The sequence below is a fragment of the Lissotriton vulgaris genome, chromosome 2_1 (assembly GCF_964263255.1).
Source record: "Lissotriton vulgaris chromosome 2_1, aLisVul1.2, whole genome shotgun sequence".
Lineage (NCBI taxonomy): Eukaryota > Metazoa > Chordata > Amphibia > Caudata > Salamandridae > Lissotriton > Lissotriton vulgaris.
In genome coordinates, this window is record NC_141687.1 from 812,661,856 (window position 1) to 812,688,482 (window position 26,627).

At 48.7% G+C, this 26,627-nt stretch overlaps 1 protein-coding gene across 2 annotated transcripts in view; it reads left to right on the plus strand.

The window, feature by feature from the left end:
• The window catches only part of RBM45 (RNA binding motif protein 45), a 453,234-nt gene that overhangs the window by 345,255 nt on the left and 81,352 nt on the right, over window positions 1-26,627 (plus strand). For both annotated transcript variants that reach the window (XM_086956199.1, XM_086956200.1), the window contains one exon: window positions 4,142-4,308. In XM_086956199.1, coding sequence (XP_086812325.1) covers window positions 4,142-4,308 — 167 coding nt within the window. The remainder of the gene's footprint in view (window positions 1-4,141; window positions 4,309-26,627) is intronic.

Genomic DNA, 26,627 nt, shown 5'->3' on the forward strand with positions numbered 1-26,627 from the left:
CAGCATTGTCCGTTCCTCAGGCATTTATTCCGAAACCTTCCTTGCTCATCAGATCTCCCCCTCCAGTTTCTCCAGTACCCACAGTGACTCAACATCAGGAAGAGATTCATACTACTGAGGAGGAAAGAGAAGAGGGAGAGTTGGACGAAATATCCCTTCCTAACGAATGGGATGATTACCAGATCCAGGCACCATTGCTTTCCACTCCACCTCCTGTAGTTTCACCACCTGAGGATGTAGGAGGTTTCCATACCCTTATGGAAAAAAGCAGTGAAGAGGTTTCAGATTCCTGTGGTCATCAAGCAAGCTGACTGTTTCTTTTATGATGTTAAGGAACAAAAGAAGAGACAGGTCTGTGCTATCCCGATTGTAGACTTCATCTGGCAGGAGTGCTTAAAGTTCATGAAAACCCCAACCTCAATTCTTGCAGTCTTGCCTAAATTAGAAAAGAAATACAAGGCTCCGGATAACTCTCCTGCCTGCCTTAAAGGGCAACCTAAACCTGACTCTGTGATATCTCATACGGCACAGAAATCCTTCATCTTCGTTATCGGCCCCTCCTGATAGAGGTGGACGTCGTCTCGATTCCATTGGCAAGAAATTTTCCACCATGGCGGCAACTGTCAGAGCGTCCAATTCACTCGCTATCTTAGGCAGTTACAACAGGCAAATGTGGTCGGAAATTTCACCCTTTATAGAGTTGTTGCTGGAGGTATCCAAGGCTGAAGAATTAAAGATTTGGCAAGAGGGAGAAAAGATCTCTGCTGAGATCATTGACTGTGCAGTAGATGTCTCTTCCACAGGATTCCACCAACTGGCTGGGGCTGTGGTCCTGAGGCATCAGGGCTGGTGAAGGCTACTTCTTTTAGACCAGAAGTTCAAACAAAAGTGATTGACATGCCTTATGATGGTGAATCCCTATTTGACCAACATATTGTTGAAGCTCTTCAGACTATAAAGAAAGATACGGATACTGCTAAGGCTCTCGGCACTCTGCAATTTAGAAAACAACCCTTTCGTGGAGCAAGAGGTCATGGTTCTTCATACTTTCGAGGAGGATACAATAAATATAAGCAATATCAATCGTACCAAGATACACATCTTCACAGCAGCAACAGTCATTTAAGCAACCTCTGGCCGCCTCCTACAAGCATTACAGAGGAAAGACTGCCTACAGAGGCAGAGAACTCCAAAAAACAGTGACAACTGCCCACTGCCAACCACTTTTCCATAAATCCGGTCAAAGTTGGAGGAAGAATCTTTCATTTCTTCCCCAAATGGTCTGCAATAACAATGGACAGATGGGTTTTGGACATAGTTTACGGGAGTCACACTTTGAAATTTTTGAAGATTTCTCCAAATTATTTAAAAGGAACTATTGTCCCAAATAAAAATGTTAAAGAAAGGAGTGATCAAAGTGGTACCAAATTTACAGAAAGGAACCAGGTACTAGTTGAGGTTTTTCCTCATAAAAAAGAAATCTGGAGGGTTGCGTCCCATTCTAGACCTTCGTTCCCTCAATTTCTAAAAACGCAATCCTTCTGAATGTTGTCTTGATATAGCGCGCAGGTTACCCGACTAACTTTTATTACCAAATAGTGCACACTTGGGCCCATAAAAATAATTTCTCATTTATACATTAATCAGGTAACCTAAACACTATTATCAGTAATTCAGTTTTCACTTCTTTTCTATTTCCGTGTACCTGACTTACCAATCCTCGTCACAGGTACCTAAGATCACAATGGATCAGGGAGCTAGCTGTGGGACAAATAGACAACACAAATACCATATACACATGGAACAATGTTTATACCTTTTATAATAACCACAAACTCAAGAAGTTTTCAAAACCTTTATCTAATCATCATCATCATCATATACCATGCGCCAAAAATTAACACAGATCAGACTGTCTGTAACTAGAATTAGAAATATCGTATAGCTATGAATGAGAGTATAGCTATGAATGAGAGTAAGAATCATTTAGAAACCGAAAAATAAAGGGAAGGAGAAATAAGGAACAAGCTATTTTATATTAACAGACTTTCACAATTTCACTAAAGGCGGGTAAAGAAAGGGAACATACTAATAAAGTAGACTTTCGAAATTCACTAACTGTTCAGAGAAAAACGAAACTTATGCAGTTTGATTTATCCAAATGTACTTATAACTATAGGGAGGGTAAGAATGGAACATAAACTATATATGCAAACTATTCAGCATTTGACTAAAGGTAGGGAGAAAAGTGGAACATGCTAATAGACAATAATGCATGAAAAATCTCATTTATGGAAACCCAGAGGAGAAAAGGAACATAGGCAAGTTTGCTTTATTCGAGACGTTTAGGAAGGAAGTTTAGAAAAACGAACACCCACACTCAGTTATATTTACCTAGGATAGGTTGAAGACTAACCCTGGCCACGGGTCAGTTGGAAAAGGCGGGAAAGGACCCTCAAGGACTTAGGTTGCCAGTAGTCGAGCAGGTACAGCTCATGGACAGTCAGGACAGGATAACCCCAGGATTTGGATCAGGACCGGGTTCACCAAAGGGTACGACCAACACCTGCAGCTTCGGTTGCAATGCCTGCGCTACTCCCTCTCTGCAAGGAATCTGCCAATAACCCCGATTGGGTTATCAAATCTCCCAGCAAAGAGCTTTGTCAGCAATTGAGGTTCCCAAAACCCCGACTGGGTCTGTGGAAAATACGGACAGAGTGCTCCGCAGCTTTCTGTATCAGTCACCTATAGAGTTTGTTGGGTCAGTGACAGGTCAGCTATTCGGACAAGTCTGACAATTTCTCTAGCTAAACCTATGCTAGTTCTACTGTTTTCGGGTCCGTGTACCACCCCCCAATGTTGCAAGTGAAAGAATCCCCAAGTTCTGATTGGTCAAAGGAGGAGGTTAAGTCATCACACCACCTAGATTTTAGACTTTCTCATGCTTAATATTCAATTTTCGTACCCACCCCTTAAATTCTAGCTTCCCATGACATATGATTTACAGTGAACAATAGAGTATACATAAGTTAATACAATTGTATCAAAATTGGGTACAAGCCCGCTTCGTCTTGCTGGGTAACGGGTCGATTCCCAGGAGCATCTTGGCTTTGGCTGCCAGCTGGCTGGGTTCCACTGTTGCATGACTTTATTTTCCCTAGTCACATGACAAGTACCATACGGGCTCTTCAAGATGGAGTAGTAAGCGCCTCTCAAGCCCAAAGAATACAATACATGAAAAGCAAGCGAAAACAATTTAGAAACACAGGAAAAAATGAATACACTGTATACCATGATTGGCTATACTACTCCCCTTACTTTATAATAACTATAGCATTAGGGTAAGTGCAGAACAAACAGCTTTGCAAAAGTGGCAATGCAAGCTCAGAGCATATGAGAAAACAAAGCGGCCATTTTAGCTGTATTGCACATGAGCAACAAATTCCCACCAGAACTGCGAGTGCGTCGCATCACATGGGTATGACCGACGCATGCGCAGACTTAATTCCCGCAAAGCAGCGACCATTTTAAAGGCAAGCGTATTACAGTTTAGTAAACACATAAGCAAGCTTCACTGGGACACCCCGTGCAGTGTAATTTATGCAATATTAGTAAGACAAACAGATTGATTACAAAGTTACGTTTATTTGAGGTACTTGATACAAGCAAGTCTCTTAACGTGCGAATACTTGCTCCATCAGTCTCTTCAGGAAGTGCTTCAATTGATAAATCAGGAGATTTTCATGGCGATAGAGGGGGATATAGATATTTGTGTATGGCTCGCAGCAAACCAGTAGTGTGGGGCTTTGAGGAACTGAGGTTAAAATGCGAGACGGGTGTCTCCATGGCTTTCCCTGTGACATTCCTTTCAGCTCTTTTCACTCTGTAGATCAGCCCTTCCATTATTTGACTGCAACAAAACAGAAGAGATAAATATCATGAATATACCATATCTACAGCTGTAGGTCAGGAGAATGAGTTCACAGCTGAATGTACTCCTGTTCACTATATTTAAATTAGTCTAATCTTTTTAGCGACAATATTTGTTTATTGCCAGCTTTTTCCTTGTGTTTTTGTTTCGAAATGCACCTTAGGCTACGATGCTAAATCTTGAAAAAATAAAGCTTTTTTATCTACACAGGCTTATGATCGAGGGTACAGTTCTTCTTATAGCTCCCAGCTGCAGACTGATGTGCAGCTTCCATCCATCAAAAAGAAATCTTCCCCGGATTCTACTGCAAAGGAAAGACTTTTCATCGTTTTCAATCCTCACCCTTTACCATTGGATATTGTGGAGGACTTGTTCTGGTAAGTTTGAGTGTGAAGAAATAATTTATCTTGGTAATAAGCAAACTGAAGAGGCTAATGTTTTTTACTCAAGTTCTTTACTTAAGCCAATAGATCTCGGCAGTGAAACCTGTTGACTTTCCAAATGCCATTTTGTGTAAGATAGCCACCATTGTACCACGTCCGTCATTGATGAATTTGTTAAAATATTTCAAATGCATTCAAGGATGGATGCATGCACATTCATGGCAGTCGTCTTCTTTAAATGTATTTGTAATATTTGACCAAACTGATTCAAAGATGGCTACAGTGGAAGTCTGCACATCCATGTCCGCTATCGTTGAACAGTTTATTCAGATCAAGCAAATCCACTTTTGGTGCCCACCTCACATTTGTGTACATGCACTCACAGGGACAATCACAAGAATAGGAAGAAAATCCATTAAATCAAAAGGAGACAACTAAAATAGACAAAGCCAGCTAACCATAAGCGATCATGAGCAAGTAGCTGATCTAGAGCCCACCCTTTGTATAGTGGAAACAATAGGTCTGACCAGCTGAAGGTGTCTATAGCTGAGACTTAAAAAACACTTGACCTCAAGGTATACACACACTTCTCGAGCAGGGGAAGCTTCCAAGTTGCAAAACTAGCAGATGCTCTAAACGCTAAAGACTTATCTATTCCTTTCTAGAGACTGAGGTAGCTGCATTGCTAGCTTTATTTTTTCTAACACAATCAGGAAAATGTCTGTTTGCTAATCATTGCATTGTTGAGTGTAGGGGAATGGTCCAGATCTCGCGTACAAGCTCAACTGGATCCTAAAGACCCTCCACAAACATGGTATCCAGACAAGCTCCCCACATTCATTTAAAAAAAAATATTTACAGATTTTTCTTTTTTTGTGTTTCGGCAAATTTGAATAGTGTGCCCTTACTAGAAAAAGCCTAGTTTAGAGGCTCGTGGTGGTTGTCAAAGACAAATGTCTGTCACAAACCCTCACTTCATGTGTCTGCGGTGCCTTGAACAGGACCATGACTCTCCAAGGCATGTGTGAATTGCAGGACTATGTATCTGAAGGCCATCCATGCCATGACATTTCTGGCTGCTCGCAACGTGACTCATTCATGCGGGTGGTCCTGGGACTGCTCTCGGAGTCACTTGCACCTGTCATTGTTGCGATCCCAGACTTTTTCAGGTCGGTCCCACAAGAAGTAGTCCAAGAAGTTGAAGCGCCCTTTACACACACAGACACAGACATACACCCCCCCCACCCCCCGCTCTCACCACCCACCGGATCCCCGTGGCTACTCCTACCCCCTAACAGAGTCCACAACACCTACTATGATGACCTGGCTGATGCCAGTTGTCTAGACACCTCAACAGACACTGGCCTCCTCTCTCCTCCCACAGTGGTCATGGATAAGAAGCTTCCTTTGCGAAGGTGGTCTGGAGGGCGGCTGAAGTCTTGGACCTTCAGCTGCCAACGGTAGAGGTCAAGACCAATGTCTTGACAAAGATGCTTCAACCCAGGATATCCCGCCTCCAAGAACCCTTCACTGATGTCCTACTTGAGAACTGGGCCAAGTCCTTAACAGACACCCCTGTGCACAGGACTATCTCCATCTGCCTGCTCCTAGGGGCCCACCCTTGCTCACCCAGCATCTGAACCTTGAGAGTCTGGTGATCCAAGCTTCCAGTTCAAAAACCAACGCTGGTGCGTTCCCTACCACACTACTGCATAGGAAATCCAAGAGGCTGAATACCTTCAGAAAGAGGACTTTTCTTTTCTACCAGCCTTATTTATTTATTTTTATTTATAAAGTTTTATATAGCCCGAACTTGATGCGGTCCGCGAACACTGCATACTTATTGGTCCGATGCCCGAACTGCATGAGATATGGTTGTGTAGTTTCTGCCTATGGCTTTTGAGGATGCCTCAGCAATACTCTCTCAAGTTAATGCTGATGGGAGGGATGCAGCAAAATTACCCGCAGGATGGGCATTAAATACAACTAACTCACTAAGCGGAGTCTTTGCTTCAACAGTGGCACTCCAACATCACGCCTGGCTGAAGGTCAGCTGGGTTTTCAAGGGATGCCCAGGCATGGACATGCCCTTTGACGGCACTCGCCTTTTTGGTAACAAGGCGGATTCGGCACTCGAGCGTTTTAAGAATAGTATAACCACCACTAGGTCGTTGGTGCTCAACCTAGCCCGTGATAGGCGCATTAAGCCTTCCATGGCTGCAGTAGAGGCTATCGGCCATATCCTTTTCCCTCAAGCCTTTCGTGGCTGCCGTCGTGGCTTCCGCAAGCATCGTGGAAACCAAGGCCAGAGGTCAACCCAATCCCCTCCCTCCCAGCCTAAAACCCCCTTTAACTTCGCCTCACACCATTATGGGCACCCCTTTGCTGGCAGTACTTGGCACCACCTGCCCCAATGACGGGAGATCATGCATACAAATGGCTGCTTCAGATTGTCCGTCATTGCTATGCCCTACCTTTCTCTGCCACCATCTCCTGATTGTCTGACGGAGGGCCACCTTTTGCTCTTGCAACAGGATGTGCTAGCTCTTCTGGCCAAAGGAGTCATAGAGACGAGAACAGCCTCAGATGTCTGTTGTGGTTGTTATCTCCGCTACTTTATAGTGCTGAAAGGATGGAGGCTTTTTAGAGTTGCACCCTCTCAATTTCTTCTTGAAGAATACATTCAGGCTGTTTACATTGGCCCAGGCTCAGTCCCTGGAGACTGGATCGTAGCGCTGAACTTGCAGGACGCCTATTTGCATATTCCCGTCCTGCTTGCCTGCTGCCCACTGGCGTTACCTGCTGTTCACTATAGGCTAAGAGCATGATCAGTTTTTATTGCTTCCCCTTGGCCCTACCAGTGCTTCTCTGGGTGATAACCAAAGTGATGGTAGCGGTTGCAGCAGCTCATCTGCATAGGTCAGGGTTTCTAGCTTTATCCAGTATTATGGGTGTCTTTTATAGATTCACATGCCTGTATCATTCCCCGTCGTCGGGATGGGAGGTCCCAGTACATAAATAAGTAATGTCCTATAGACATATAGAGAATAGTAGGCCTAAAGGCCTCACATTAGTAACCTATCCCTGTCCTTTTGTAAAAAGGACCAAACTCTAGAGAAGAGCCAATCAGCTGTCACCTCCCTCAGGAACTCTCCTGGCAGGAGCCTCAGTCCCTCAGATTTTCTACAGCACGTTGTGCTAAGAGTCTCCCCCTGAGTTCTGCTCAGGTTTGTTTGTTCAAAGCTTTTTTCTTCAACCTTTGGATATTTTCCTCAAGTGAAAGCTGTTCACTATGGCTGACACTCCTAAGAAAGGTCTCTTTGTAGCGTGTGTCTCTTGTGGAAACAAAAGACTCTACATAGATGGCCAATGTGAGAAGTTGGCCTGATATATGATGCTCACTAGTTCTAGTAATCACCTTGTATCAGTCCAAACAACCCTTATGGTGATTGGTTGTAAGTCAGCCTTATAGACCAGCTATCCTAATGGTAGCATGGACAAAGCAGTCTTAGGCTAAACTCTTTAGGCATGTGAAGCCAGCTGTTTTACCACATATAACCCCTTGAATACCAAGTGAAAGGACACCACACAGGTTGTTATGAAAATAAACAAGTATTTATCCAGTATTTGGGTGTCTTTCATAGATTCACATGCCTGAATCATTCCCCGTCGTCGACGGGAGCCTCCGGTATATAAAAAAGTAATGTCCTAAGACATACATATAAAAGAATAGGCCTAAGGGTCTCACCTTAGTGTCCTATCTAGGTCCTTATGTAGGAAGGACCAAGCAGAGTAGGCCCAAGTGTCCCACCTTGGTAGCCTATCTGTGTCCTTTTGTAAAAAGGACCAAATTAAAGAGAAACAACCAATCAGCTAGTACCTCCCTCTAGAACCTTCCTGTGAGGAGCCTCAGTCTCTCAGATTTTCTACCGAACCTTGTGCTAGGGAGTCTCCACCTGAGTTCTCCTCAGGAAACTTACTTTTCATCTAAATTCGATAGTTTCTCGACTTCTTTGCTATGGCTGATAGCAAAAAGAAAGGACTTTTTCGAGCCTGTGCTTCTTGTGGCAAAAAGAGGCTTCACGTGGATGATGAACATGAGACCTGTTTATACTGTCTCTACCCTCACCACCAGGCCAAGGACTGCAGAATATGTCGTACTTTCTCCCATAAAACCCAGAAGGACCGGGAAGGACGTCTTCTGATATGGCTGAACAGACTTAAAAACAAGCCAGAAGGCGACTTGGTTTCTGAAGGTGAGCGCATGTCTGGCGCCTCGCAGTTTTCCTTGAAGAGGCCTAGGGTTTCCTCTCCTGGCCCCTCAGACACCCCTCCTAAGAAGGCCAGAAAGTCTTCAGAGGGCAAGCCTACTGTGTCTGACAAGGACCTTCCTGTCCCCAGGAAGCAGTCGCTGATTACGACGACGACAAAGTCGACAACCTCCTCAGCGCTGAAAACCGTCTCTACGTCGACGACAAGTGTCGACAACGACGGCCTCGTCGGCGTCTTCCTCGTCGACCAAAACGACACCTTCATCGTCGACGAGTAGACCACTTTCATCCACTGTTCCCTCGACGACTAGGACTACGTCGTCGACGACAAGGCCGACGCCGAAGACATCGACGACGACACCGTCGACGAAAGCCACAACGTCGACGAAGCCTCCATCGTCGACGAGGAGCACCCCGTCGACGACGACGAAGCCGTCGACTGCGGAGAAGTTGCTGTCGGCGAGGACACCGTCGACGAGGACGTCGACGACGGACATGTCGACGAAGAGTAAAATTCCATGGACGACGGAAAGCTCTTTGGTGACGCCATCGACACAGGCGTCGATGGCAACTGGTACCTGGAAGGAATCTGAGCTGCTCTCACATGCTATGGATGCCCAAACGTCCCATGTCACAATCAGAATTACCAAAAAGCCAATTACACCGGACATGACATCACCTAGTAAGGTGCAACAATTAACACCATCCTGCTTCTTACAGGACCAAGAAATGGATGAGGAACCGTTTACCCAGGCCACTAGCCCTTCGGAACTGGTGCTTAAGTGCCAGAGTACAGACGAGGAGCAAGATGTTGAGGAACCTGTGACCCAAGCTGTCCATACTCAGGTACACACACAAGTGACACCAATGGTGTGCCTGCCAGCATCCTTAGTTTCGGACTTGCGTTTCCTCATCCAAGACTACAAAGAGCGGTTTCCAGAAAAAGCCACTCCTGTTGCTCCTCCGACTCCGCAGGTATCTGCGCCTGTACCTGCGCCTGTACCACGACATAAGCCCCCTCCGCTGGTACTTCCTAGAACTCAAGATCCAGCACAAGACCCCATCTCGTCCGATGACGATGAGAGGGACCATAAAGAAGGGCAAGTCCGCGACGATGACACAGACCCGGACGCCGACCAAGACTACGTCACTCACTCTCCAGCCTCTCCAGAGCCGCAGTATTCGGAGTCTCCACCCGCAGACATTGGAGGCTTCCATAACCTCATGGAAAGGGCAGCCAAAAGGTTCCATATGTCCATGGAAACACAGGAGACTGAATGTTTCCTCTATTATTTCAAGGAACCAACGAAGAAAACAACAAGATCAATCCCGATCATTGACTACCTACTGAAACAGGGCAAACAACTGATGCAGACTCCGGCGTCTCTGCAGGTAGTAGTGCCCAGACTTGACAAAAAATATAAAGCTACATCATCGGCACCAGCATGCCTCACGGGTCACCCCAAGGCAGACTCCGTGGTTACTCAGGCGGCGCAGAAGAATTCGCGAAACCCTGCATCCCCCTTATCAACACCACCCGATAAAGAAGGCAGGAAGCTAGATGCCGTCGGAAAACGCTTTTCCACCACGTCTGCGACGACGGTGAAGATCGCCAACTCTATCGCACTTCTGGGCCGCTACAACCGTCAACTCTGGGCGGACATCGCGCCCTACCTCGCTGACCTTCCAGAGGATTTGAAAGCGGAGGCACACTCGCTTCTCCTCGAAGGACAAACTTCGGCTTAGAAATTGATCGACTGTGCCATCGACGTAGCCATGACTGGCTTCAGACAGCTGGCAGGCGCCGCTGTTCTAAGACGTCAAGGTTGGCTTAAGGCCACCTCCTTCAGACAGGAGGTCCAAACTAAAATAATTGATATGCCGTATGATGGCGAACATCTTTTCGGCGAAAAGATTGATGAAGCCCTCACCACAATCAAAAAGGACATCGATACAGCCAGAGCTCTGTGAACTCTACAATCTCGTAATCAGTCCTTTCGTGGCAACAGAGGGAGAGGACAATCCTCATACAGAGGTTCCTACCAAAATAGGTCCTCCTATTCGTACTCACAGGGCAAGACGCAGTTCCAACAGCGTCAAAACCAGTCGGGACGTCAAACTTCCTACAACAAATCATCCTACAGAGGAAAAGGTCAGAAGAGACCCGCAGGCAATCGCCAATGACTCTATCAATTGGCCAGCCCCTTCACCATCACATTCTTTACGACTTGGAGGAAAACTCTCTTTTTTCCTACAGAATTGGCGACAAATAACAACGGACCGGTGGGTTTTACAACTTCTCCAATTCGGCCACTCACTGGAATTCCTCTCAAATCCCCCACCGACACCACCTGCCATGCGCCCTCACAGACACCTACGGCTGCTTCTTCAGGAAATAGCTTCCATGCTTCAAAAGGGCGCAATAGAAAAAGTTCCACACGCCCAAAAGGGGGAAGGGTTCTATTCCCACTTCTTCCTAATTCCCAAAAAGGCCAAGAAATGGAGACCGATCCTCGACCTAAGGGCACTCAATGTGTTCCTAAAGAAACAGTTGTTCCGTATGGTCACACTACAAGAGATCCTGGGACTCCTGGAAAAAGGCGACTACATGACATCACTAGATCTTCAGGAGGCCTACTATCACATCCCTATCCTCAAAGGACACAGGAAGTACCTCAGATTCGCAGTAGCAGGAGTCCACTACCAATTCCGTGTTCTCCCGTTCGGCCTAAAATCTGCCCCACGGATCTTTACAAAATGCCTCTCTTGTCGCAGCCTTTCTTCGCCAACAGGGACACCAGGTCTTCCCATACCTGGCCGACTGGCTGGTAAAGGCGTTGTCGACAGCAGCCGCGTCTTCCAGCGCCTGTCTGCATCTTTTCCGCCAATTAGGCCTGACCCTCAACAAAGAGAAGTCATCACTGAAACCAAGCAAAGTCATCACTTTCCTTGGAGCGACCCTGGACACGGAACGCGCAAGAGCCTTCCCATCACAGGAGAGAAAATCGAAACTTATCTCCTTAGCCACGTTAGTGGCATCCAAAAAGACTCTGACTGTCTGTATCTTCAAGTCGCTCCTCGGCATGATGTCGTCATGCATTCTGCTCATCCCACACTGCCGTCTAAAAATGCGTCCCCTTCAGGAATAACTGACAAGGCAGTGGACACAAGCTGCGGGATCCTTCGAAGACCGCATACGAGTCACTCAATCTATAGTCAACAATTTACAATGGTGGAGGTCGACCAAACACCTGTCGCAGGGACTGCCGTTCCTGCTTCTGGCGCAACCACATATAGTCACCACGGATGCATCCTTAGAGGGCTGGGGTGCAGTCCTGCAAGAACTACAGATCAACGGCAAATGGACGCCGCAGGAATCCAAACTCCATATCAACATTCTGGAGCTAAGGGCAGTCTTCCTGGTGCTCCAATCGTTCCTCCCACGCATCCGAAACTCCCCAGTGCTCGTCAGGACAGACAACACCACGACGATGCACTACCTGAACAAACAGGGAGGGACACGTTCTCTCTCTCTCTCTCTCTCTCGAGAATCTCAGAGAGTCTGGATCTAGCTCCTCCAGCATGGCATAACACTCAAAGCCGAATACGTTCCGGGCAAAGACAATGTCCTAGCGGACGCCCTGGGCAGAGAACAGTCTCTATCCCACGAATGGGAGCTGGATGCGGGAGCGGTAAACTACATCTTTGCGGAGTGGGGAACACCACAGATAGACCTCTTTGCCACCAGGGAGAACGCCAAATGCCCAAGCTTCGCAAGCAGGCTTCCCCAACCAGGAACACTAGGGAATGCATTTTCCATAGCTTGGCGGAACGTGTTTGCTTACGCCTTTCCGCCATTTCCACTGATACCCAGGGTAATCAGGAAAATGAAATCGGAGCCCTGTACCCTGATCCTCATCGCCCCATCCTGGCCGAGGCAGCATTGGTACACGGAACTTCATCGCCTGTCTATCCAACCACCTGCTCACAGTGTCCCAAGGACAGGTTCTCCACCCGAACCTGGGCCCTCTGAAGTTATCAGCCTGGCTCCTGAATACCGCGAATTCAGCCACCTGAACATTCCGCAGGAGTGTAGAGATGTCCTAGCTAAAGCTAGAGCTGACCGCACTAAAAAGACCTATTCTCTCAAATGGAAACGCTTCTGTGTCTGGTGTGCTCAAGAAGATCTACACCCTTCCATGTCACCCCAGAGCAACTGCTGCCATATCTGCTACACCTGGCGCAGTCAGGACTTGCCCATGCGTCCATCAAGATTCACCTGGCAGCAATATCTAAGTTCACAAGAACTTCTGAGGGTCCTTCCCTGTGGGCGGACAGGCTCATCAAACAATTCCTGAAGGGCCTCTTCAGGTCCTTTCCAAGGCCAAAACCTGTCCCTCCGTCATGGCAACTCAACGTGGTCCTTCACCAACTGATGAAGCATCCCTTCGAGCCTATCCACAAAACGGATATCAAATTCCTGTTGTGGAAGACGGCCCTCCTCCTGGCCTTAACCTCAGCCAGAAGGGTCGGTGAATTGCAAGCCCTCTCCATCCAAGACCCTTTCTTACAATTCAAAGAGGACAGAGTCATCCTGCGTACTAACCCACGATTCATACCCAAAGTCCCATCGGACTTCCATCTTAATGAGCCAGTGGTTCTCAAATCGTTCTTTCCGAACCCATCTACTTCGGCTGAAAGAACGCTGCATTCTTTAGACCTTAAGAGATGCCTCAAATTCTATATTGACAGAACAAGACAATTCAGGAAATCATCCCAACTCTTTGTCGCATTCAGCAGACCAAGGAAGGGCATGCCCTTAACGAAACAAAGTATATCGAGGTGGATCTCTTCAGCGATAACTTTCTGCCATGACAAGGCTGGGCGGCCTTTGGACTCGCGGGCCAAAGCGAAGTGAAGTAGTGTGGCTCACTGGTTAGAGGCGGCAGACCCGAGAGCAGAGGACGGCCCGGGACCAGGGTTAGATTCCCGGCGCGGCAGGTTTCTGGACCAGGGTCACCGGACTCGATAATTCTCTCGCCTCGGTGCCCACTCTGATCAGCGATCACACTCGGCAACTCTGGGCATTAGCTTGCCTCATCTTCACTAACGGCCCCACCAGACCGCCGGGGATGCCTGGTCTCACCCTGGAGATACCTATTAAGGGACCATCTCTCAGGGAAGCCAGGAAGGGTTTCGCAGCAGTCGAAGCGCCTTGGGACCCTCCGGGTAAGTAGTGCGCTATATAAATGCCTATACATACATTCCACGAGAGCCATGTCCACGTCTGCGGCACTGTTTGCTGGAGTGCCACTCCTGGACATCTGTAGAGCGGCGACCTGGAAGTCCCCGCATACCTTCACCAGGCACTACTGCTTGGATGCTGAGCTGACGAAAGACGCAGCAGTGGGCAGAGCAGTGCTTCGCCATCTATTCCAGTGAGGTGAGCCTTCTTGCTTCCCACCATCCTTGACTGGTATGCACATCTCTTTATTACTAGATACTACATGACATTGTATGTTGTTGATTTACAGTCGCAAATGTTTCCTATCTGCAGACTTATGTATACTGTACCAACACAGAATGTGCATATTGTATTGCTTGCTACTCTGATTCAGGCATTTGAATCTATGAAAGACACCCAAATACTGGATAAGAAATGCGTTACTTACCTGTAACTGCAGTTATCCAGTATTAGTGTCTTTCATAGATTCACATGCACCCTCCCGCCTCCCCTGGAAGGACTCACCTCTCTCTCTAACAAGTTTACACCTAACTAGCTTGGTGCGTACGAAAATCTGAGAGACTGAGGCTCCTCACAGGAAGGTTCTAGAGGGAGGTAGTAGCTGATTGGTTGTTTCTCTTTACTTTGGTCCTTTTTACAAAAGGACACAGATAGGCTACCAAGGTGGGACCCTTGGGCCTACTCTGTTTGGTCCTTCCTACATAAGGACCTAGATAGGACACTAAGGTGAGACCCTTAGGCCTATTCTTTTATATGTATGTCTTAGGACATTAATTTTTTATATACCGGAGGCTCCCGTCTCGATGACGGGGAATGATTCAGGCATGTGAATCTATGAAAGACACTAATACTGGATAACTGCAGTTACAGGTAAGTAACGCATTTCTTATTAACTAACATACACCTCTGAACTCTTTGAGGGCTAAGCACATGACAATCTCTTAGGAAAAATACATTTAAGTTGCACAAATTACAATGGTGCCCTAGGGGCACGACAAACCATATACTAAGTAAGTGGAATGTGAAAGTTGATAAAAGGAATGGAGCTGTCCAGAGGCTGTAGGATCGTTGGGACCACGCTATACTAACTCTAGGTAGGTTATAGGGGGCAAACGGAACGCGTGTGCAGAGTGTGAACTCACACGCGAGATGCGCAACAGTGTCTATGGACAGTACAGTTCAAGAAAAAAGGTGAGTACGGACAATCCTGACTAGGTAGAACTAAAACGACTGTGGAACTGGACACTAGGAGAGTCAAGCTACCCTTGAGCACCGAAATGCTTGTGTTACCTCACCCACGGGCTGCGGGTGCATAGGTGCCAAGTCGTGTCTGGTTCCGGCGTTGAAGTCTATGGAGCCTGGAAGAAAAGATGCTGCAGGCGATCAGGAGGAAGATGTCCGGTGTGATCCAAGGGTGGATCAGTGAAGAGAAGAACCTGAAAGCAGAAGGGACAATGTTCAAAGTCATTAGCCAGTGACTGGAGTGGAACCAGATGTCGTCTCGATCAGGTGAGGGTGGACGCTTGTCTCTGCAGCCACGTAGACCATGTGGTGTCTTCGACGACCAGGATGGAGGCACGAGCTGTCCCACGCAGGCTCTCTCTGTCGGCTTCGGATTCGGAATCAACAGGCCTTGGCAAAGGCAACCCATGCGGTGAGTGGAAACATCGTCTGGAGTGGACCAGGAGGGTCCAGGGGGCTCCTCTTGGAAGGGAGCAAGGGCCAGTCTGGAGCAACCAGACCAGCGGTGAAGATTTCGGAGTTCGTCGTCTAGGAGGTCACTAGCCAGCCGGCAAGTGACCAGACAACGCGTCGAGCAGCAAACAGGCAGAAGGGCCCCACGCAGATCTCGTGGATGCTGGAGGTCTGGTCTTCGGTGCAGGAGCTGCTCGGGGCTTCTCAGTCCCCAAAGCACTTGGACGAGGATACCTCAGAAGTCGTGCTGGAGCAAAGTGCTGCTTCTTTCAAGATGGCCGGTCCCACGTGTCTCGTCGCACGCACGGATCTCAGCTGTGCTGCAGATGTAGGTAGAGGTCGAAGAGGTCTGGGAATCCGGGTCTCGTCGGGCTCTGAAGTCTGGATCCCTGAAGGAAGACGACAAAGGGAAGCCGCTGGACGCTGATGGTACCTGCTTGTGCAGGGTGGACACTCCTTGCCCACAAGGGAGATTTCTTCAGTCTTCTGTGGAGCAGAACGTTTAACCCCTTAAGTGCTGCCTCGGTGCATTGGCCGACGGCAGCACTACCTCCCCAGTGCTGCGCACGACCATTGAACGTCCATTCAGCACTAGTTCTAATGGACAGCGCAGCACTGGGGAGGAATGTGTAATAGCAGCTATGATTAAGTCCAGAGTTTCTTCTTGTAAAGTTGTTCAGGATAATCTAATCTGGAATGGGACCAGCTCCTACCTTTATCCGGCTAAAGGGGGCTGTACTACGACTAGGTCCCTCCTCTGGGTGGGACCAGGAAGGGGGGTGGTTACACCCCCTATCCTTTGTCCGGTCTTGTGCCAGCTCTGGGGCTGGAGTGCCCCAGGAACTGGTTTAGACCGGTGTATGAACAGGGACACCTTGTGTGCCCCAGGCATGTCTCATTCCTTCCAGCCCTGTCCTACCTAATACACAAAATCCTGTCTGGGGTGGTGCTAGCACCTCTCAAGGCAGGAAGCCCTTTGTCCAAGCCTCCCTTGCTGGAAGGACTCCCAGCAGCAGGAGGTCAGACTTGTGTCTGTGGTGGCAGCATCCATTTTGTGATGCTGAGGCTCGAGTTAACTTTAACCGGGGTTCACAGTTACATACATGTTGTGTCCCTCTAGAAGGGTGGAATGCTACCCCCGTCGCCAGAATTGGCGAGGGGGTAGTATTCCAATTCGTATTACACCTTACTCGACATGTTTTGATAATGTTATACCAAAGTTGGCAATAACCGCGAGGATTTTAATGCACTTAAGAGTATATGGTATAGCGTTATCATGGAAGCAGCTAAAGGACTTTGTTCCGAAAGCTGCAGACAGGCTCAGCTCATGCTATAACACCATCTCACATAATTCCAAGCACTCTGCCTTCAGGATTGTTAAGGCCTGCCATAGGAGTGACTGATAGGAGGATATGTGTCCATTTTAGGGTTAGATATAGGGATACTATATCTAAAGCAAAGGGTGATTACACCACCTTGCCCCAGCTGATTGATCAGCCAGTTGTCAGATTTGGATGGCCAGCGAGGGGTGGCATAATACATGCTGCAGCCCCTGGTAGGCCCTGGGTGCACCTATGCCCTGGGTACCTAAGGTACACTGTACAGGGACTGATAAGGTGACTCCGTATCCATTTAGATATGCACCTAAGGTACATGGTTGTCAATTTAGAGAGAGCACAGCTAGGCTGTGGGTCTGATTAGCAGGCCCACAGCCAGGGAAAGTCGTAAACCAGTGAAGCAAAAAGCACAAATCAGGGGTGACCATAGGATTGCAGGCTCTACTCTCCTACATAACCCCCCCCCCTCCCAAACTTAGGGACATTAAACTAACCTTGACCAGGTGAGTCTTCTTGTTCTAAGTGGAAGTACCTGGAGAGACCATCTGCATTGCCATGGTCAGTCCCTGGTCTGTGCTCCACTGTAAAGTCCATCCCCTGTAGGGAAATGGACCACCTAAGAAGTTTGGGGTTTTCACCCTTCATTTGATTTAGCCATAAGAGGGGCTTATGGTCGGTCTGAATCTTGAAGTGAGTTCCAAACAAGTATGGCCTCAACTTCTTCAGGGCCCAAACCACAGCAAAGGCCTCCCTCTCAATAGCTGACCAACGTTTCTCTCTAGGGGTCAGCCTTCTACTTATAAAAGCAATGGGCTGGTCATGACCATCAATATTCAGTTGAGATAGAACAGCTCCCACACCCAACTCAGAAGCATCTGTTTGGACAATGAAAGGTTTGGAGTAGTCTGGACTCTTGAGAATAGGTGCAGTGCACATGGCCTGCTTTAGGTCATCAAATGCCTTCTGACAGCTAACTGTCCACTGAACTTTCTTTGGCATTTTCTTATTTGGTAGGTCATTAAGTGGAGTCACAATGGTTCCATAATTTCTGACAAATTTCCTATAGTAACCAGACCGGCCCAAGAAAGCTCTGACCTGTGTCTGGGTGGTTGGAGGAGCCCAGTCCTTTATGGCCTGTATCTTGCTCTCCAAAGGTTTAACTTGGCCTCCACCTACAAGGTGGCCCAAGTATACAACTTGACTCTGCCCTATCTGGCATTTACTAGCCTTGATAGTGAGGCCTGCCTTTTGCAGGTCCTCCAAAACTTTCCTCAGGTGGATCAGGTGATCCTCCCAGGTGGAGCTAAAGACAGCAATATAATCTAGATATGGTGCACAGAAGTCATCCAGCCCAGTGAACTTGGTTCACCAACCTTTGAAAAGTGGCAGGTGCATTCTTCAAACCAAAGGGCATCGCCACAAATTGGTAATGACCTCCTGGGGTAGAAAATGCTGTTTTGGCCTTGGCATCCTCAGTTAACCTGATTTGCCAATAACCAGCTGTCAGGTCAAATGTACTCAATAATTTGGCAGAAGCCAATTTATCTAGGAGTTCATCTGCTCTTGGTATTGGATGGGCATCTGTCTTAGTGACAGCATTGAGACCCCTGTAGTCTACACAAAACCTCCTCTCTCTCACCATCCTGGGTGTGAGGTTTAGGCACTAGAACAACAGGACTAGCCCAATGGCTCTCTGAGGGTTCAATGACTCCCAATTCCAACATCGTTTGTACTTCTTGTTTTATGCAGTCCCTGCCGTGGTCAGGTTGCCTGTAGATTTTACTCTTTATAGGCAGACTGTCACCAGTGTCCACCTCATGGGTGCACCATTTGTTCTGACTGGGGGTCAGAGAGAACATTTGTCTAAAGGATTGAAGAACTTGTTTGCAATCCTTTTGCTGATGTTCAGAGAGGCTGTCAGAAAGACTACACCATCTACTGACCCATCATCAGGGTTCTGAGTGAGCAGGTCTGGGAGAGGGTCACTCTCTTCCTCCTGTCCCTCATCTGTAGCCATGTGCAAGCCCATGTCTTCCCTGTTGACAAATGCCTTGAGCCTGTTCACATGAAGTACTCTGAGGGCTCCTGGGAGTTCCAAGGTCTACCAGATAGGTGACCTCTCCCTTCTGTTCAATGATAGTATGGGGTCCAGACCATTTGTCTTGGAGAGCTGCTGGGGCCACTGGCTCCAACACCCACACCTTCTGTCCAGGCTGGTAAACAGTAAGGACAGCCTTTTGGTCATGCCAAGCTTTTTGTAGTTCTTGGCTGGCCTCAAGGTTTTTAGATGCCTTCTCCATGTACTCTGCCATCCTGGAGCGGAGACCAAGTACATAGTCCACTATGTCTTGCTTAGGCTTTTTGAGAGGTAACTCCCATCCTTCCTTCACAAGACACAGGGGCCTCTTACAGGATGCCCAAAGAGAAGTTCAAAAGGGCTGTAACCAACCCCCTTCTTTGGGACCTCTCTGTAAGCAAACCGAAGGCAGGGTAAAAGGATGTCCCATCTTCGCCTAAGCTTTTCAGGTAACCCTTTTATCATCCCTTTGAGAGTCTTGTTGAACCTTTCAACAAGCCCATTGCATTGTGGATGATAGGGGGTGGTGAACCTGTAGTTGACACCACACTCCTTCCACATAGCAGTCAAGTATCCTGACATGAAGTTTGCACCTCTGTCAGAGACAACCTCCTTAGGAAACCCCACTCTGGAGAAAACTCCAAGTAGGGCCCTGGCCACAACAGGAGCTGTAGTGGTCCTAAGGGGAATAGCTTCTGGATACCTGGTGGCATGATCCACTACCACCAGTATAAATCTGTGCCCAGATGCTGTTGGGGGGTCCATTGGTCCAACAATGTCAATCCCCACTCTTTCAAAGGGTACCTCCACCACAGGTAGTGGTATAAGGGGGGCCTTTGTTGTGCCACCTGATTTGCCACTGGCTTGACAGGTGACACATGAGCGACAAAACTCTTTAGTGTCCTCAGACATATGAGGCCAGTGTAAGTGTGGGGCAAGCCTGTCCCAAGTCTTGTTCTGGCCTAAGTGACCTGCAAGGGGAATTTCATGGGCCAAGGTGAGAAGGAAACCTCTCAGAGACAAGGGGATGACCAGCCTCCTGGTAGCACCAGGCTTGGGGTCTCGTGCCTCAGAGTAAAGGAGTCCATCATCCCAATACACTTTATGGGCACCTGTGGCATTCCCTGCAGCCTCAGCAGCAGGTTGCTGTCTGAGGGTTTCAAGAGATGAACAGTCTAATTGTGCCTGTCTCAAGTCTGCCCTGGAAGGTCCCCCTGTCCCAAGAAACTCAACCTGTTCAGGCTCAAGTTCTTCTTGGACAGTTCCTTCTGGGGTCTTTGGATCCGTCTCCTGTGAGAGCTGATCCTCTCCTTGAGGCAAGGGGGAAGGCACTGCCTTAACCCTACTGTTCTTTCTCTTGGTGAATTTCTGGTCCATTCTTCCAGGATCCAGCACTAGTTCAGCTGGGCATTTCTTGGCCTGTGACCTAGTCACAGCAAGGACATGTGCTGACAAACCTAACATTTTCACATGAGTCCTATACTCCACATCTGACCATAGGGAGGATTCCAAACCATTGCCCAAAAGACAGTGCACTGGGAGGTCTGAACTAACAACAACCCTTTTGAGGCCATTTACCCCTCCCCAGGAGAAATTAACAAGTGCCATACTATGGGTGGTTGTGACATTGCTAGCATTGGTCACTAGGTAGTCTGAACCTAGTATTACCTGATCAGGGTCCACAAAGTTTGGTGTCACCATAGTGACACATGCACAAGTGTCCCTGTAGGCCTGAGCCAATTTTCCATTGATTAAAGGCGTCTGCCTGTACTTGCCCAGAATACTGGGACTTATTGTAGGGGTCAAATCCATGTCCCCAGTACAAACAAGAACAGCCTGGGTAGGTCCTCTGACTAGGTCAGAGCCTGCCTCAGATACCAATGTCAACCCCACTATAGCCTTAGGGGGAACACTACCACTACTAACTGAACTAGGGGTTGCAGGTGCCTTAGGGGCAGTAGTTGTAGGAGTTGGGCCTTTCTTGGTGCACTCACTAAACCAGTGAGTATTACTTTTACAGTACTGGCACCAGGGTTTCTTCTGACCATTGTTCTTCTTCTTTTGGGAGTTCTGGGACCCACCCTCCTTAGATTGTTGGGGCCCTGTTGAAGACTTCTCCTCATTTTGTTTACTCTCATTACCCTTCTGGTCTGCTTTCTTCTGGCCACCACCCTGGTTCTGCTGCTTGACCCTTGTCCTGACCCATCTGTCTGCCTTCTTTCCCAATTCTTGGGGAGAGGTCAGATCTGAGTCAATAAGGTGCTGATGCAACAACTGATTTTGACAATTACTTAAGATTTGTTCTCTCATAATTAGGTTATACAACCCTGTATAATCAGTATCTTTACTTCCCAGTAACCAGCCTTCAAAAGCCTTAGTGGCACAATCAACAGTCAGCCCAATCCTTGAGACTGAATTTTCTGGGTGTCTCTGAACAGCAACCTGTACTGCTCAGTTGTTAGGCCAAACCCATCAATCGGTGTATTCTTCAGGACTTGGTAATTGTTAGCATCATCAGCTCTAGTAGTGAGGAGCTTATCTCTACCTTTGCCTTCAAAGGAGAGCCACAGAATAGCTGCCCACTGACTCTGGGGGATGCACTGGAAAGTGCAGGCCCTCTCCAAAGCAGTCATCCATTTGTGGATGTCATCCCCTTTTTTAAAGGGGGGGGCACTATTTTACTCAGGTGTCTAGTATCAAAACTTCTGTCTTTATCTCTAGGGATAATGCTGCCACCAGTGGGGTCTGCCCCACTCAATTTCTGCTCTCTGTCAAAGGCAAGTCTCTCTTTGGCAAGGGCAAGTTCTTCCCTCTCAATCCTCAGATTGACTTCCCTCATTTTAGCTTCATGCTCTCTTCTCTGAGGGGATGTCATCCCTCTGTGAGAAGATGCCTGAGAGCCATTGGTAAGAATAGATCTGTTAGAGCCTCTGGAATGAGACCCAACTCGTCTATTCCCAATGTTGAGCCTGCCTGAGAGTGGTCCTGGGGTCCTCCAGTTCCATTCTCATGCATGCTTAAGTTGGTCCTGGTGAACCTACTGACTACTACCTGACCTTTGTCTGCCTCATCCCCTGACAACTCCTCTTCCTCTTCCTCTTCCTCCTCTTCACTTTCAGTTCCATTGAGGTTGAGGTCAGGGTTCCCTCTAAGGGGGGCATACTCCCATCTGGATTAGAAGGGCCTGTGTTAGAAGCTCTTCTGGCATCATATGTCTCTAAGAGACCTATCAGAAAGGGAGTGGTAGGGTTAGAACCCTGTTTTAGTTTCCTGGAGGTACACAAATGTGTTATCTCCTGGAAGCTAAGAGCTGCATATCTGGAAGTGACCTGTGGAGGGTCAACAACCACAAGGGGAGTCTCAGCAGACTCTCCATGGGTAGACATGCTTCTAGTGAGGTGTAAGTGGTGCACTTACCTACACTATTTGTTTACCTACTGATCCCTTGCTAAGAGTTGTAGTCACGGTGTGCTAGGCCCTGTTACACTTGTACCTTGGTACTTATGTGATCTTTCATATGATATTCTTAGGATACGTGTGTGATAAAACAACAGCAAGCTCAAATCCCAACCGCTGCACACCAATGTGAGAAGTTGGCCTGATATATAGTGCTCACTATCCTAATGATCACTGTGTATCATTCCAAACTACCCTTATTGATGATTGGTTTAAGTCAACCTTATTGACCAGCTATCCTAGTAGCGTGGAAAAAAGCAGTCTTTAGGCTAAACTCTAGAGGGCGTGTTAAGCCAGCTGTTTTACCATCACATATACCCCTTGAACACCAAGTGAAAGGACACCACACAAGTTGTTAGAAAAATAAAGGATATTTATTAATAACAAGTCTACCCTGAACTCTTTATGAGTCGGGGAGCTAAGCACAATACAAAACTCTTACGAAAATACTACAAGTTGCACAATTTACACAAATGCCCGAGGGGCACGAAAAACCATATACTCTAAAAGTGGAATGCGAAATACTAGCAGGTGAGTAACACGATCCAGAGGCTTCAGGACCACTAGGACTACACTACTGAACTCTTAAGGTTAGGAGCAGGAGGCCTAGGGAACTCAGGTGCAGAGTGTGCACTCTCACGCGGGATGCAGGACAAAGTCTATGGATGCTAGCAATTCTAAAGTTACTGTTTCCGGACGAATCCGACTAGGTAGACTAAAAACGAAAAAGGATCTGGACACTTGGATAGTGAACCTGCGTTGGAGCACCGAAATGCTCGGGTTACCTAGCCCAGGGGCTGCGGCTGCATAGGGTTTAAAAGAAGTCGGGAATCCTCGATGTAGTCTATGGAGCCTGAAAGAAGTTGCTGGCAGGCGACCAGTGAAGATGTTCGGTGTGATCCAAGGCTGGATCGGTGATGGAGACGACCTGAAAGCAGAGGGGACTCAGTTCTTAATCACTAGCCAGTGATTGTGTGGGCACCAGGATGGCACCGGATGAGGTCACCGCGATCAGGTGAGTGGGCGACGCTGGACTCTGCAGCCACATGGGCCAGGAGGCGTTGTCGGCGACCAGGCTGGAGGTGCGAGCTGTCCCACGAGGGTGTCTGCTGTCGGCGATGCTGGAACCAGGATTGGAGCAACAAGCCTTGGCAAAGGCAAGGCCACGAGGTGGAGTCAAAATGGCGTCTGGAGTCGACCAGGAGGGTCCGGGGTGCTCCTCTTCTGGAAGGGAGCAAGGGCCAGTCTGGAGCAACAAGACCAGCGATGAAAACGTCTTGGTACGTCGTCAGGAGGGTCACTGACCTACGGGCAAGTGACCGGACAACGTGGCAAGCAGCAAACGAGCAGAAGGGCCCCACGCAGATCTCGTGGATGCTGGGGGGCTGGACTTCGGTGCTGGAGCTGCTCTGGGTTGGGGCTTCTCAAACCCCAGTGCACTCACTCGAGGATCCCTCGGCGGTCGTGCTGGTTAGGCGTCGTGCAGGTTTAGAAGATGGCCGGTCCCTCAAGTCTCGTCACACCCACGAATCTCAGCTGGGCTGATGATGCAGGTAGAGGTCAGAGATGCCAGGGAATCCGGGTCTCGTCGAGCCGGTTGGTCTTAATCCGGCGGACGGACGTGCAGCAAACCGCAGATGCTTAGGTGGTGCCTGCGGGTGCAGGGTGGCTACTCCTTAGCCACAAGGGAGAGTCTTCAGAGAATGTCAAGAGTTCCTTTCGTGGAAAGTAGTTCAAGATTCAAGATTATCTAATTTGGGAAGGGGGCCCGCTCCTACCTTTATTCTAAGAAAAGGGGCTGGCACGCGACTAGGTCCTGCCCATGGGTGGGACCAGGAGGGGGATGTTTACACCCCTCTCCTTTGTCCGGTCTCTCCCCAGCTCAGGGGCTGGGGTGCCCCTGGAACTGGTTTGAGCCATCATATGCACAGTGAGCACCGGGGTGCCACTTGCAGTCACCTTCCTCTCAGCCCTGCCTACCTGGGATACACAAAACCCTGTCTGGGATGGTGCTAGCACCGCCCCTGACAGGAAACCCTTTGTCCGAGCTCTCCTCGCTGGAAGGTCTCCCAGCAGCAGGAGGTCAGACTTGTGTCTGTGGTGGCAGCATCCATTTTGTGATGCTGAGGCTCGAGTTAACTTTAACCGGGGTTCACAGTTACATACATGTTGTGTCCCTCTAGAAGGGTGGAATGCTAACCCCGTCGCCAGAATTGGCGAGGGGTTAGTATTCCAATTCGTATGACACCTTACTCAACATGTTTTGATAAAGCGATATCTAAGTTAGCAAATAACCGCGAAGATTATAATGCACTTAAGAGTATATGGTACGTGTTATCATGGAACAGCTATTAGGACTTGGTTCCGCAAGCTGCAAACGGGCTCAGCTCATGCCAGAGCACCATCTCACATAATTCCAAGCACTCTGTCTTCAGGATTGATAAGGCCTGCCATAGGAGTGACTGATAGGAATATATGTGTCCATTTTAGGGTTAGATATAGAGATACTATACCTAACGCAAAGGGTGATTACACCACCTTGCCCCAGCTGTCGTGCAGCCAGTTGTGTCAGATTTGGGTGGCCAGCCAGGAGTGGCATAATACATGCTGCAGCCCCAGGTAGGCCCTGGGTACATCTATGCCCTGGATACCTAAGGTATGCTGTACAGGGACTGATAAGGTGGCCCAGTACCAATCGGTAAATGCACCTAAGGTACATGTGTGTCAATTTAGAGAGAGAATAGCTAGGCTGTGGGTCGGATTAGCAGGCCCAGAGCCAGGGAAAGTCGTAAACCAGTGAAGCAAAAAGCAAAAATCGGGGGTGACCATAGGATTGCAGACCCCACTCTCCTACACTGTGCATATGCCGGTCCAAACCAGGTCCTGGGGCACTCCAGCCCCAGAGCTGGCAAAGGACCGGACAAAGGAAAGGGGGTGTAACCACCCCCCTTCCTGGTCCCACCCAGGGGAGGGACCTAGTCGTAGTGCAGCCCCCTTTAGCTGAATAAAGGTAGGGGCTGGTCCCATTCCAAATTAGATTATCCTGATCAACTTCACAAGAAGAAACTCTGGACCTCGATGTTCTGCTCCACAGAAGACTGAAGGAATTCCCTTGTGGGCAAGGAGTGTCCACCCTGCATCTGCAGGCACCATCAGCGTACCGCGACTTCCCTCAGTCGTCTTCCTGCAAAGGATCCAGACTTCAGAGCCCGACGAGACCAGGATTCCCTGACCTCTCTGACCTCCACCCACATCTGCAGCCGAGCTGAGACCCGTGGGTGCGACGAGACACGTGGGACCGGCCATCTTGAAAGAAGCAGCACTTCGCTCCAGCACGACTTCCGAGGACTCCTCGTTCAAGTGCTTTGGGGACTGAGAAGCCCCTACCCCGAGCAGCTCCTGCACCGAAGATCAGCCCTCCAGCATCCACGAGATCTGCGTGGGGCCCTTCTGCCTGGTTGCTGCTCGACGCATTGTCTGGTCACTTGCCGGCTGGCTAGTGACCTCCTAGACGACGAACACCGACAACTTTGCTGCTGGGCTGGTTGCTCCAGACTGGCCCTTGCTCCCTTCCAAAAGAGGAGCACCCCGGACCCTTCTGGTCCACTCCAGACGCCGTTTCCACTCACCGCGTGGGTTGCCTTTGCCAAGGCCTGTTGAACCCGAATCCGGAGACGACACCGCCGACAGCGAGAGCCTGCGTGGGACAGCTCCTGCCTCCGTCCTGGTCGTCGAAGACACCTCCTGGTCCACGTGGCTGCAGAGACCAGCGTCCACCTTCACCTGTCGCGACGACGACATCTGGTTCCACTCCTGGTTCCACTCCAGTCACTGGCTAGTGACTTTGAACATTGTCCTCTCTACTTTCAGGTTCCTCTCGTCACCAATCCACCCTTGGATTGCACCGGACATCTTCCTCCTGGTCGCCTGCAGCATCTTTCTTCAAGGCTCCATAGACTTTGACGCGGAAACCCGACACGACTTCGCACCTATGCACCCGCAGCCTGTGAGTGAGGTAACACGAGCATTTCGGTGCTCAAGGGTAGCTTGACTATCCTAGTGTCCAGTTCCATTGTCGTTTCAGTCCTATCTAGTCAGGAACTTCCGTACTCACCTTTTCTTCATACTGTACTGTCCATAGACGTTTGTACGCATCTCGCGTGTGAGTTCACACTCTGCACACGCGTTCCGTGGGCCTCCTATTACTTACCTCAAGTTAGTATAAAGTGGTC